This window comes from Habropoda laboriosa, unplaced genomic scaffold, assembly GCF_001263275.1.
Source record: "Habropoda laboriosa isolate 0110345459 unplaced genomic scaffold, ASM126327v1 scaffold523, whole genome shotgun sequence".
Classification (NCBI taxonomy): Eukaryota; Metazoa; Arthropoda; class Insecta; order Hymenoptera; family Apidae; genus Habropoda; species Habropoda laboriosa.
Window position 1 is genome coordinate 447,347 of NW_017100752.1, and position 13,344 is coordinate 460,690.

At 37.7% G+C, this 13,344-nt stretch overlaps 1 protein-coding gene across 1 annotated transcript in view; it reads right to left on the minus strand.

Moving 5' to 3' along the window:
* Positions 1-597: 597 nt before the first annotated feature.
* Positions 598-13,344, minus strand: part of LOC108577167 (paired mesoderm homeobox protein 2A) — a 51,006-nt gene continuing 38,259 nt past the window's right edge. The window contains exon 5 of the mRNA XM_017940276.1: positions 598-1,087. Within this exon, the coding sequence (XP_017795765.1) occupies positions 598-1,087 (490 nt within the window). The remainder of the gene's footprint in view (positions 1,088-13,344) is intronic.

Below are 13,344 nucleotides of genomic sequence, written 5' to 3' on the forward strand. Positions count from 1 at the left end.
ATTTTCAAAAGACAGACGAAAAAATAAACTTTCATTTCCATCAAGTTTAATTTGTTATCAAAAATTGGCGCGAACTTTCTGCAGAACCAAATAAACCCGAATTCCATTTTTTTCTCCCTTTTTAGTGAAAGATTACCGAGATTTGAAGATATAAAAATTGCAAAATTCTCCAAAAATTACGACTCCAAGAAGAAACCAGTAACTGCAACGAATAGATTTTTAAAAAACACCCGAAAAAATAAATTGTCACTTCCATCAGGTTCAATGTATTATCAAAAATCAGCACAAAACCGAACCCAACACGTTACCATATTCTTCCAACTCCAAGTTCTCGCACACCCCCGCCAACAATTCCCAAAACTAACAATCAATCACAATCAGCTGTCTCCGCAAATGTCACCACTCTCGAACATGAAAAACGACCCGTCGTCGATTCCACAAACCCGTCCACAGTTCGCGCGATGCTTCAATCTCGAAACAAAACCAGACAAAGGGAAAGAAAGAAAGAAGAAGAAAAGCATGAATCGGCGTCCTGAAACGAATACATGCACAATGTCAATGGGCGGCTAGCCCGTCGGACGAGCGCTGCACGCGATCCTAGGGATCCTCTTTCGTGGTCGGCTGTATCTGATGCACCATGCTGGGCAGATGGTGATGATGGTGTTCCGGCCTCCTGGACAGCCCGAGCAACGGCGGCAGTAACGGCAGAGGCAGGGGTAGAGGTAATCCGCCAGGAAACCCTGCTAGCCCGCCAAGAATCGCCGAGGCAGTAGTGTGTTCCTGAGCTTTCCTTCTCAACTCGGCTAGGCTGCTGTTCCTGTGAAGATCACCTGTTCCCGGTTTGCAGCAACCGCACAGGGAACCTGGCCATCCAGCTGGTGACCAGGGCAGCATGTCCTGCAGGCTACCGGTTCGATGATCGCTCGAGGTCCAGAGCGAAGGTGTCGTTGAAGTTAGGGACGTTGGCCCGCTACTGACCACCTTGTTGCCGAACAGCGGCGGTGAGAACTGCGCCGCCAAGTGAGGAGAGAAGAACAGAGACGTGGGTGGCTCGACTGGCCTGAAACCTGCCGCTAACCCTGCAGCGCTGGAATTTCAATTGGGTAACAGTGTTTTTAATTCATTGGTCACTGATTGTTGACAGATTTTGGTTGGTACGGTAGCAGGTTCTTTTTGGAGGGATTTGGATTGAATGGTTTATTGTTCGGGAGTTTATAGTGCTTGCTTTTTTCTGGCGCAGGAGAGGAGGAGTTGCGACTGAAGCAAGTTTGTGAAGAGACGTGGCAAAAAGGATCTGCTGACGATGGTTTCTTTGCTAGCGTGTATTTTAATATTATAATAAGCCCCATGCGATGAGATTTCGTGGACTTATAATCAGTAGTTTTTGGGTCCTGTTTGATCCAAAGGTTTGAACCCCTTAACCTATGATTTCTTTTCTGACCACGCGTCTAAGCGTCAGCCATTTTCTACTTTAGTACTGTATCAGGTAACAAAAACTAATCTGTCGCAAATTAATTACACTTCGTGATCCTCAATCTTACAAATTTCAAACGAAAGTTAGGATTACAATGAATTTTTCTTACTAATAGAACGATTTTTCTCACATCTTCGCCAGAATCTCTGCCACGAGTCTGACAGGTTGTCATATGTTAAGGGGTTAAGTGCGTAGCCGAACGGAAGACCGCACTGGAGTTCAAGAATTTGTGAAGTGTATTTCATTGTATTTAGATTGAGTGATTTAGGTTGGCTTGGGTTTCTTTTCAGAGGGATTCGGGTTGAAAGTTGGAGGGAATCGCGCTCTTGCACCTTCCTAGCGCCTCAAGCAAGTCTACGAAGAGACGCACGCAAACAAACGTTTTCTTTATGAGCTTATATCTTAAAAAATTTGTGAAGCGTATTGTTCACATTATCTTACCAATTTGGTGGACGGTCCTCGAAAAATCGCGACTTTGTAATTATAATTAGAAATAGAATTAAAACAGAATTTGTAATTATAATAATAATATTGTGTAATTTCGGAATGGACGTTTAATGTGAACGTTTGGTAACGAGTCAGAGTATGCGAGAGAAGACTGGGACAGAGTGCTTGAGATTATGGTGTCAACGAAGGGTGACCACCCAAGGATTTAGGTGGATGTAATGTAGAAAAATAGAAGAATAATTGAACAGACGTTTCATTTTTTAAAACATTAACACCTTAGGTAGAAATTTGAAGCATGGACTGTGTAAAATGGTATCAAAAAATATAACATAGTGAGTAAACAAGTAAAATGGAAGATAGTATAGAAAAATAAAAACTTGTAGGCTTTTAGTTAATTAATTAGTTAACTAGAATTAATTTATTCTTAATTCTTGTTACAACTTTCACAGCTATCGTTCGCCAAAAAAAAAAAGTAGAGGATTTTACAACGAAAGAAAAAGTAACCAAATGTATTAGGTGTACAAATTAATTCGGTGCCTATTTTCGCAAAACTTCAACAAAATCGATTTAAAGCTACTATACTTTTTTTCGTCAGTTACCCAATAAATGGAAAAATGTCACCTAAAAATAACGCAGTTTACTTTGAACGTTAAAATTGTGTTCAATTTTTCGCAATTAAATATTGAAGTTCGTGAAAAAAGGCACCGAATTAATTTGTACACCTAATATTTCAATATTCACATCCAAGTGTCAAAAATCATCAAATAAAAAATAACGAAGTATGTATCTGCTACAATTCCAAATGCACCAACGTATCTACGTTAAATAAACGAAATTTAACACAATAAAAAGTGAATTTCATAATAAAAAATTTTCAAACTGGAAAAATTTCACCGAGCTCTTCGAATTCGATAGATCCGTTGAAGAAATAAATTATAGCCTCGGAGTGTATAAAGTTATGGGAAGGGACGAGAGGAAAGGGTGGAGGAGGGAAGCAGAAGGGCTCACGAAAGCGCTAACCCGATTAGCACGCGCGATATTCCGCATCCTCTGCCAGCTAGCAGAGGCTGCTTCGAGGCGCTGATGATTATCTCAAATATTAATCGCAAATATTGTTTAATTAATGTAACGAGCCCGAGGTGGAGCTCAAGTTGTAGAGGAAGAGTGACGGAAACCTCGGGATACGAGCCTCCGAGGCTGATAGAGAAAGAAGCCTAATTGGACGAACGGAGATGAAGCGAAGATGGTAAACACAGAGATACGATGAGATAGATAAACATGTACAAATAGATAGAGCGATTTAGGGAAGAAGGAAAAGTTAAGGAGAGCCGAAAGGGAGATCCTCAGAGGGCAAACAATTTTATAACGGTGGCTGATGGGGAAAGAACTATTTAATGACGGAAGTAATTCGTGGAAAATATTCAGGGTCGGTGGATGATATTATTTTTCGTCCCGTTTTTTGATATTTAGAATTGTGCTCTCCCGTAAATAAATAGATGAGAGACTTTCGTTTGGTTAAATGATTTTTAATTTTTCGTAAAGGTTATTCGAATTTATAATGCATTTTCAGAGATTCATTACAATTTTTCGAGAAAACTAAGGGTAAACATGTTTTTCCATTTCTGAGAATTTTCACGACTGGAATTTGGAAATAAAGATTTTTGAGGATTTCTTGAAAGGAACTTTGAAGTCGATTCATTTGAAACTTCAGATACTTTTAGTAAAGTGAAACAGTTTTCAGTGTGCAAATATTCTAAATATTGATACAAAATTGTTTCAACAAATAGAATTGTAAAGGACGAATTTTGAATTCTACAAAATATTGAAAATTGACAAAATGACAGCTGTTTGAAATATAAATTTCTTGGGTAACAGCTTGACATCTCATCCTAACACGGAAAAGGTCACAAAAATTATGTACACAAACGTAAACAATTTTTTCAATTGTTAACCGAACTATGCGAATTAACTCGTCACCAAATTTTAAGTCTTGCACTCACCGATTAAAAGTCAATAGCATACAAGCATTTTATTTTTCAATATTTTTAGTGTAAAAAGTATTAAACTATTTATGCCGAAAAGCCATTAGTGCGGCCGGTATCATCAACAATTTCGTAGATATTCACGAGTATCGATTCAAAAGAGACACCCTGTATAGATAAGATTATACAAAGAGCTTCATAATTACAATCATTAATGGAAAATAAATTGGCATACATAAATTATTTCTTCATTTCAACAAACGACACTATAGGTATACCTGAACAAAAGCATTTTAATAATTTCTGTAATTTAAAGTAAGAAATGCGTCATTTTTACGGGTTTGATAATTCTAGTGTTAATGTGTGCATAATTTGAGAATAAAAATTTTAGCGAAACAAGAAACCTAAGTTTCTAATCCATCCTTCTATTAACACATGTCTTACACTGTTATAGTTATATACCTATTTTCATTTTTGTTATCGTAACTTGTCACTGGAGAACACAGAAAAGCAGTTGGAATTGCATATACAAAGACCGCAAGTGGATTTCAAGTGGCGAAAGAAGGCTAGAATAGGAAACCACGACATAATGGCGGCAAGGGTTGGCGAAGGAGGCAAAGGCAATGGCAGAAGCGTAGAGAGGAAAACTTGAACCGCGGTAAGCGCGATAATTAGAGGCAATTAACTGCGTAGCGTAGCATACGCCACGCTTACGCCTTCCCCGCGTACACGCGGTTCGTTTCTTCATCTCTACGCGACTAATAGTAACATCTACACGGACTGGTGTACTCGTAGTCTCTCCAATTTCCACGTAGACACGTTCTAGATGCGTCGATGTTGACGCTTTGAGGGCTGAGACTACGCGGTAAGCTTTTGATCCGTGGCAATTTTTATAGGCATGATTTTTTAATTTTGCACTTGGTTACGGTGTGATTAGAAAATTGATATTACTGGAGGTGATTCCTTTTGCAAAAATGAACAATAAATGTGGAATACAGTTTCTTCATCCGAGGCTCAGTTCTCGAGAAAATTGGATTTGAAAATCCTTGGGGCACGTTTTCATGAAAGCACCGTTTTCAACAGTTCCTTAATTAATATAATAAAGTATTGTTGAGTAAATTTCTTTGTCTTTGCGCTTTCTTGAACTTAGTAAATCGTGGTTAATTTTGCTACTTGGTTAATTTTTATTGAAATGTATACAAACAATATAAATATTTTTTTTGTTTCTACGTTATTTTCTCTGGGAGCTTAGAGGAGTATGTATAATATGTGCATTAGTTTAAGAAATATTGTTTAATAGACGCTATTGTTCAACATTTTATGGCAATTAATCACTGTAGAAATATTTGTTCAACCCATTATATGTACTTACATGTAAACGTGCCCCAAGGAATTTCAAACCTGATTTTCTCCAAAATTAAGCCTCCGATGAAAAAATTTTATTCTGAATATTTTATTTATTTTTGAATGAAGAATCATCTCTCCTCTCTTTTGCACCTTTATACAATACTTTTAGCCCCACCATTTTATTGATTTTTGTTGTTTGATGGCTGTTGTGTGAAATAATCGAAAATGCTTTTGATTTTTCATGATGTTTTATGAAATATTGTACGTAGCATGGAAAAATTTGAATATTGGTGCTTGTAGAAATATTAACGAATTATGTTAGAAATAAGATCGATAAGTTGAGATATAGTAGTAATTTAAAGACAGTTTAAATGGTCCTCAAGATTGAAAGAAATTCTGATTTACGAAACAACGTAATCTACTGTTTAACTGCTTCTATCGATTACTTTTCGCTTGACTAATAAAGAAAAGTAATTATTATAATTATGAATTTGAAAAAATGAGTGGCTCACAGTATAGCAACAGATTTACTTCGCGAGTCAGAACTGAATTATTTAATTGCTCGAAATTTAAACTGAACGAAGTATCACAATTCTAGATTATTCTAGCAGCTCCATTATTATCAGATAAATAATCGTACGTATCGTAAAATATTAATAACACCGAAATAATTTGCTATAATAAGTGAAATTTATAACAACCTGTGATCTATTTTTATCAAATTTTTTCCGTTCGATCAATTTCTTAACGTGTACTGTATAAAATATTCCTTCGCTAAAAATACAAAATTCGTTCAATCCAACAATTATTTCACCAATTGTCCACGTTATAACAAAATAATTCGAATGATAAATTAAAGGATCAAACTTTCACACTTGAATAAATCACGAAAGGAATAAACGGAACGAGTAAACGTTAATTTCCTTTTTCGGCAAGTTCAGATACGTAAACAGACGCGGTGAGCGAAGTTTACAAAGCCTATAAAATAGTTAAAGTGTTTGCCAAAGCACAAACGAGTTTTCTTGCGCGTTTCACCGGTTCAACGAGATAAAACACACTTTATAATCGTTTCACGGTCCTTAACGACACCGATAAGGACACTGGAACGTAGTGGAAGCTACTTCTTTCGCGTAATAAGGATCCATTAACATCTTTACTTAAAATTCAATGACGTGAAACGACTTCATCCTCTTCGTCGCTAACTATAGAGAGTATATACGCTCGAAACTGATGCTGTTCATGGAGGAAAATATCCACGGTGCAAGGATGTTACGTTTACTACTTCTGACTAAAAAGGTAATTGCAAATAAATGAACTCTTAGCTCGTGCAGGAGACGGCGAAAAATTTAAGGAGAAGACTATAGGTCCCTTAGGACTCTACGCCTATGGCTAAAGCGCCATCTGGATTTCCTCGTTGCTATGGACGCCCTAACCTACAATTATAAGTGTAACTTTACTTACAATTTTAAATGAAAATTTTTAATCGAATTAGAATCTAAAATATGGATTTGAGAGTAATGTAAACGAGATTTGTATATTAATATATATCGTTAATTAATAATACCATGCAAAATCATTTTTTTTTTTTTTTTGAGAAAAAAATGAGGAGAAAACGTTATTCGATCATTTCGACTTATTTTGAGATACAGAATTTCTTCCAACCCACTTGTTCTACGATTTATGGTCCATGACGTACCAAAATTGATTATAGTATTCAATTGTAACATATCAAAATGATATCTAGCACTGTAAGCCCACTTAACCACTAAATTAGACTTATTTCGAGTCATAGGATTTTCCTCGTCCTATTTGTACCATGATTTGCGGTCCCCGTTGTACAGAAAAGTACCACAATTAGTTATAGTATTTAATTAAGTCTCTATAACGCCACGTGACTCGGAAGTTACGTATCCGTTTATCTATATTTCATAGTTTCGTTTTACTTATTTATTATTGCACTATATTGTTGCACTATTACATTATGCCGATGTTTTAATAATAATTACTAAAATTTGCAATTATTACATTCTTTTATAACAATCATCCCATCCCCCATAAAAATGTAAAAAAATCAACCGCAATGTTTCTTCTCATACAACGTTACACTTTTTACATTTATTCGTGCTTCTCCCATCAAAATATCAAATAAAGTCAACCGAATTTTTTCTTCTGATAAACGAAAATAAAATCAGATTATAAAGGGTAAATAATTATCATTGATACGAAAGCGATATCAACGGTCACGAGAGTTGCGAAATCTACCACTGTGAGCCCACCTAATCACTAAATTAGACTTACTTCGAGTCAAATGCCCAGCAGACCTAATCGACGGTTAAGGAGGACTCGTCAATGGACGAGTTCTCATCACGTTTCAAATGAAAACAGTACCCAAGTCAGCAAATTCGCTCACAGGAATGTATTCCGATTGCTAATAAAAAAAAACGAAATTTTCGAGTCACAAAATTTCCCTCACCCAACTCGTACCACAATTTACGGTCCGCCTAAATTGCAAAATCTAGCACCGTGGACCTCCACCACATCCGCAACTATCAACACTACAAACATCAACCCCCAAATTACCAAACTCAATCAATCACCAACCGAACGAAACGAATCTAACCACGAATAATTCTCAACAAAAAAAAAAAAAAGAATACCCTCTAAATTCCCACAAAATTTCCGCCCATCGGCCATCGAGCGGGGAGCATCAGAAATCCATCGGACGGCCAGGGGGGGATCGATACGGTTGCCGGAGCAGAGAAACCAATTCCACTCAAGATTACGTTCTCCGCCGAGTAATTTAAATCCCACGCTCCTAAGAGCGTTACCATAAAACAAGGAGAGAAGAGGTAAAAAGAAGGACGGCGCGGCAGCTAGCTGGCAAACCCACCCCCGCCGGATCCGCCCCTGTTCTCCGCGAGAATCCACCGCACACGGCGGAGTCTCTCGGTGTTCTGGGGCCGCTCGCTCGGTAGGTACAAGGTAAGGAGGAACGCAGCAAAGCGTACACCCTTGCAGTCGAGAAGCTGCCGAGCCGCTGAATAAATGATGAGGATATATTTACGGCGAGCGGTTTTAAATAAATTACAACTGCGGAGACGGCGAACGAGTATCTTCCTACCGTTTCAACCCCCTAACTCCTACTCCTTCGCCGCTGTTTCCATCCGTACAGCTTGGTTCCACCATCTTGACTAAAACCAGCCCTGCTACAAGTGTATTCCGTGTGTCTGCGCGTTTCGGGTATTGTTCTTACCTTCACGTCGATTCGAGGGGGGAATCCTGTCTGGGATTATAAAGAGCCCGCCGTAGGATACTTACTGTTGCGGGGAAAGAAATCGGCGAATCGTGCGTCTTTTCTTCGGGGAGAAGCTTTTGTATTTCATGCGTGAGTATGTGTGTGTGTGTGTGGGTGGGTGGGTGGAAGGTCCAGGGGAATTGGTCGAGGCTTTTTTCAGATTACATTTCGGGAACTATTCTTTCGGGGTAGTTTCGAGCGATTGCTAACGTGCTCGTTTCAGAGCTAGGATTTGGTGATTGGAGGGTAATGTAAGGTTGAGTAGATGTGAGTTTGCGGAGGAATTGTTTAGTTGGTTTTGTTGCTGGATCGGGGTGTGATTTGCAAGTGTTTGAAGTGTTGTTCGAGGATTCTGGGTTAAATTTCGACGTTTTGCCAACATTGCAGGTACCTTCATCAAGGTATCGAGGCACACAGTTAATTTCGTGTGTCCTTTTGGATTTGGTCTTACAAAATCATTAGTTACCAATCCGGTGATTTTAACCGTTTCGCTACGGCAAATTTTACTGCGCAACGTCTGAGAGTAAATTTTTAATCACGGCTGCAAAATTTCTTCTTTTAAAATTTCATTTATTAAGCTAAGGTGTGTAAAGGATAAAATTAAGTATTAAATTAAGGCGGAAGTGTATCAGGTAGCTCCGACAGTACAGTGCGAGCAAATTTTCAAAACCCCTATAGGCGCCAATAGTAATGAAAGGGTTAATTGGTCAGCGCTGAACAATTGAAATCTCTCAGACTCTAGCCCGGAAACTTCAAAGAACAACTGAAGCAATCCAGGTCGCGAAAGTCTCAAAAGTCTCATCTGTACACTGATGCATGGGATTTCGTGGCTCTGTCGTTATTTCACTCTCTTTTCTAGCTAGTGAAGTAGAGGTGTTCGCACTGATAGAGCACAGATGGAGAAACGTAGAAAACTAGCAGTGATCCAATATCTGGTGATAAAGTCTCACTACTAAGATTATTCAAGATTCTTCTAAAAATTATTTAAGGTTCTTGCAAAAATTATTCAAGGTCCTTGCAGTGAGGATCTATGTCACGACGATCATCTCTCCAGATATAAGATAATTCCAAAATGAAAATTTTTCAATGTTAAGTTTCAAATTTGCATTTTCTTCATTTCCTAGAATTCTTCTTGATTACGAAGCACTACAGATTTTTGTCCATCTCTTCTTCGTCACTGCAAAACACCTCTATTTCACCGGTTGTAAAAGAGAAAACAAGGTGGAACCATGAAAATTGGTACACAAATGATCACACGTTACCAGCAGTTTTTCATACTTAGGCTGCGAACTTTTCAATCCACCCTCGTACTTTTAGATGGATCCAATGTTTCAAGTATGCAGTTCAAACACGTGTCTTTCATTTAGGAAGAATTTTGATTAAAATTGATTTGTAAGCTTATCCTCGATCAGGCTGTCGGTTAAACGTTAATACTAAGTTCAGTTGGATCCAAAGCGAAAGTATCATTGACCGAAATTTAACTCATTCATTTTATTGTTTATTTTTATTTAAATGCCTACTTTTAACCCCTTGACGTATGACTTCTTTTCTTCACTGTCCATCTAAGCGTCAGCTGTTTCCGTTTTAGTACTATACTAAGTAAGAAAAGCTGATGGTGAATTAAATTTGGCAATCTTCAGTTGTACAAATTAAATTGAAAATCGGAATTGAAATTCATTTCTCCCAAAATCTATGGCACGTGTTTGACTCGTTATTGTATGGCAAGGGGTTAATATTTTCTTCCTTCAGGAAGGCATACCGAATAGACAACTAAATATTGAATAAATTTTCTGAAATTTTCTCTTATTTACAACGACAAAAATATTCATATAACCATTACTATTTTAATATTGAGCTGATATCGATCCATGAATATAAACATTACCGATAAATAGTTAATACGTTAGTAACATTAATAGCAAACAGTATTATTAATATTGGTGAATAGTTTACAGAATACGATATTATTTTATTAATGCCTCCGCAATAATGGCTTACACTTGACTTTCCAATAACATGGTTTCCTCGAAATCGCTTCGTTGCAGTATTAATAGCATCGGTCGAATTATTATTTCAACGATGTTAATAGAAAAAAAAAAGAAACATTGACGTTAATGCATGCTCTGAAACATATATTACTCGGTGGATCGTGAAAACAATATGATACTTTTTGCAATGCTGTTATTTCGAGAAGAGGCTAAAAGAATATTCTCAGCAAGTGGGATTTCCGTTTGCTTCGTTTCTCCATAATTCACAAATAAAAAGTCGCTTTTGTCAGTGGAAAGGTGAAACTCCCTTGGAAATGCATTTTCATATTCCATCTTCATGCACGTGAGTTTTTTTCATGAAACACGTGTCGAGTCAGAAGTTCATTTAAATTTCATTTTTCCACGAGAATTTCTTTCAAATTTCCCTCTTCTCGAGAGAACAGCAAATTTGCTCCACTACGTACTGTCTGATTCCTTAAAGAATTTTTCTTCCCTTACCTCTTTCTGACACAAATAACTTTTTCAGTTCAATTAAATTGTCATTTCTTTTTTTTTTTTTAAGGACATATAAGATACTACTGTAGGAACCTAGGGAAAAATACTGAGGGACCCAACCGGGAATCGAACCCAGGACCTTAGGCTTAGCAAGCCGAGGCTTTGCGCGCTACGCCAACCACTCCCTCTCTATTCTCCCGTGCTGGTTTTCTATTTGGGCATGGAGGCCCCGATACTACACTCGGCCATCCTGAACTGACATTCGCCCTCGAATTGTCCTCCGTGCAACACAACTCAACACTTTCGGGCACACTCACCCACACAGTGGCACACAGCCGAAACAACGCATTTTTGGGAGACGTGCAACCCTCGAGATGTTTTCATCTCACAGCGCCTGGCATCGTGCAGCCGTAGATGCCTCCACCCCGGACAAGTCCTCATTTGTAGGAACCTAGGGAAAAATACTGAGGGACCCAACGGGAATCGAACCCAGGACCTTAGGCTTAGCAAGCCGAGGCTTTGCGCGCTACGCCAACCACTCCCTCTCTATTCTCCCGGACTGGTTTCCTATTTTTTGGGTATGGAGGCCCCGATACTACACTACTAATCAAGCAAATCGAACGCTTAATTGTAATTTTTAACGCGATATTAACAGTTTCTAAATTTTAATTTCGAACTTCAAGCTTTAAATTTCACATTTCAGAATTCTTATTTTTCACTTATAATTACAAAATGAAAACTGTTTAACGTTAAGTTTCAAGTTTGAATTTTCCGAATTTCGTTTCAATTCTTTCAAGGGAATTCTACTTGTCGTTACGTGAAAACCATTGCAAATTTAAAAAATCAATTCAAGCCATCGCATTGCGTATAAAAAGTAATACAATTTTGTCCTGTTCTATTTTCCTCAGAAATCTACCACTTACGAGGAAAAACGCTAAGAACCAGCGCGAACACCCTGCACATTTCCACTGATATACGAGCCACTCAGAAGCCAAAATGATCGACTCCACATTTTAATACTCTTCGAATTTTAGTATCAAAGCACAATTTTACTTTATAAAGTCAGTCACTTCGAAGACACTAACTTCAGCGAAAAAATGTAATTTAAATCGTATAATCACATTTTGTACAAAAATAATAATCCTCGTTTTAATCCTCAGGTGACAGATAGAGGGTCATTTTGAGCCAACGGTAATCCTTGCTCTACGTTTTGTTTTAAAGTGTTGCAAGTAAACAAACAACATACAAACATCGCATTTCTCGAAGAAGTTAGCCAAAATTATCGGCTGCGTCAAATTACCTTACGAATCAAAGCGTCGAATTCGAATCTTATCGCTCTAACACAACAATTTTACATACTAACTGCTCCTCAATTTAATAAGCATTATTATAAATACATAAACAGTGGAGTCTCGTCTAACCTACATAGATTCTGTATTATCCGAGATGCTTTGAACTTAAATAAAATGAAAAAAAGAATGTAATTGTTTGAGTCGATGGGTATTTACAAATCGTGCAATAAAATCATAAAAGAAACATTTCGGTAATACAATACTGTACATGTACTTAAGTTTAATTAACTATCTCATTAATTCAAATAGTTAACTAAACTTAAACACATGTACAATATTATTATTATTGATACTGCGAACCAGAATTCCCTCCTTAAACCCCTTAACATATGATTTCTTTTCTGACTATGCATATAAGCGTCGGCCATTTAATGTTGCAGTACTGTATCAGGTAAAAGAAGCTTATCCGTTACAGATTAATCACATTTAGGAATCCTTCTTACAAATCAAAACGAAAGTTACGTTTACAATGAATTTTTCTCACTAATATAACTATCTTTCTCACATCTTCACCAAAATCTCTGCCACGAGTCTGATACGTTGTCGTAGGTCAAAGTGTTAACACTGCGAGAAAAGAATTGTCATACTAACCCAACATCCGTCTAACCATAATTCCAGAGTTAACCACCAAATTCGCCACAATTCTTTCACTCATTACCCCCGCTACAAACCAAACCACAAAATTCCTCTTTCCATAATTCTTTCACACATTACCCCCAAAAAATTCTTCCAAATTTAATCCAATCACCCCGTTCAACGTTAATTCCCTCCTGACGGACATTTCTCCGCTAAACCTCAACCCAATTTCTCTCCAGTAACCCCGTCGTCTCCCGTTCTTCAATATCCACCAACTCACCCCCCATCGTTGCTCGTAAACGCGACAGAGAACGGTCAGTCCTTAAATCGCGCTCACTCCGGCTCGTTCTCGTATATATACGCGAGAGAAGGAGGGGGCGGGGGGCAG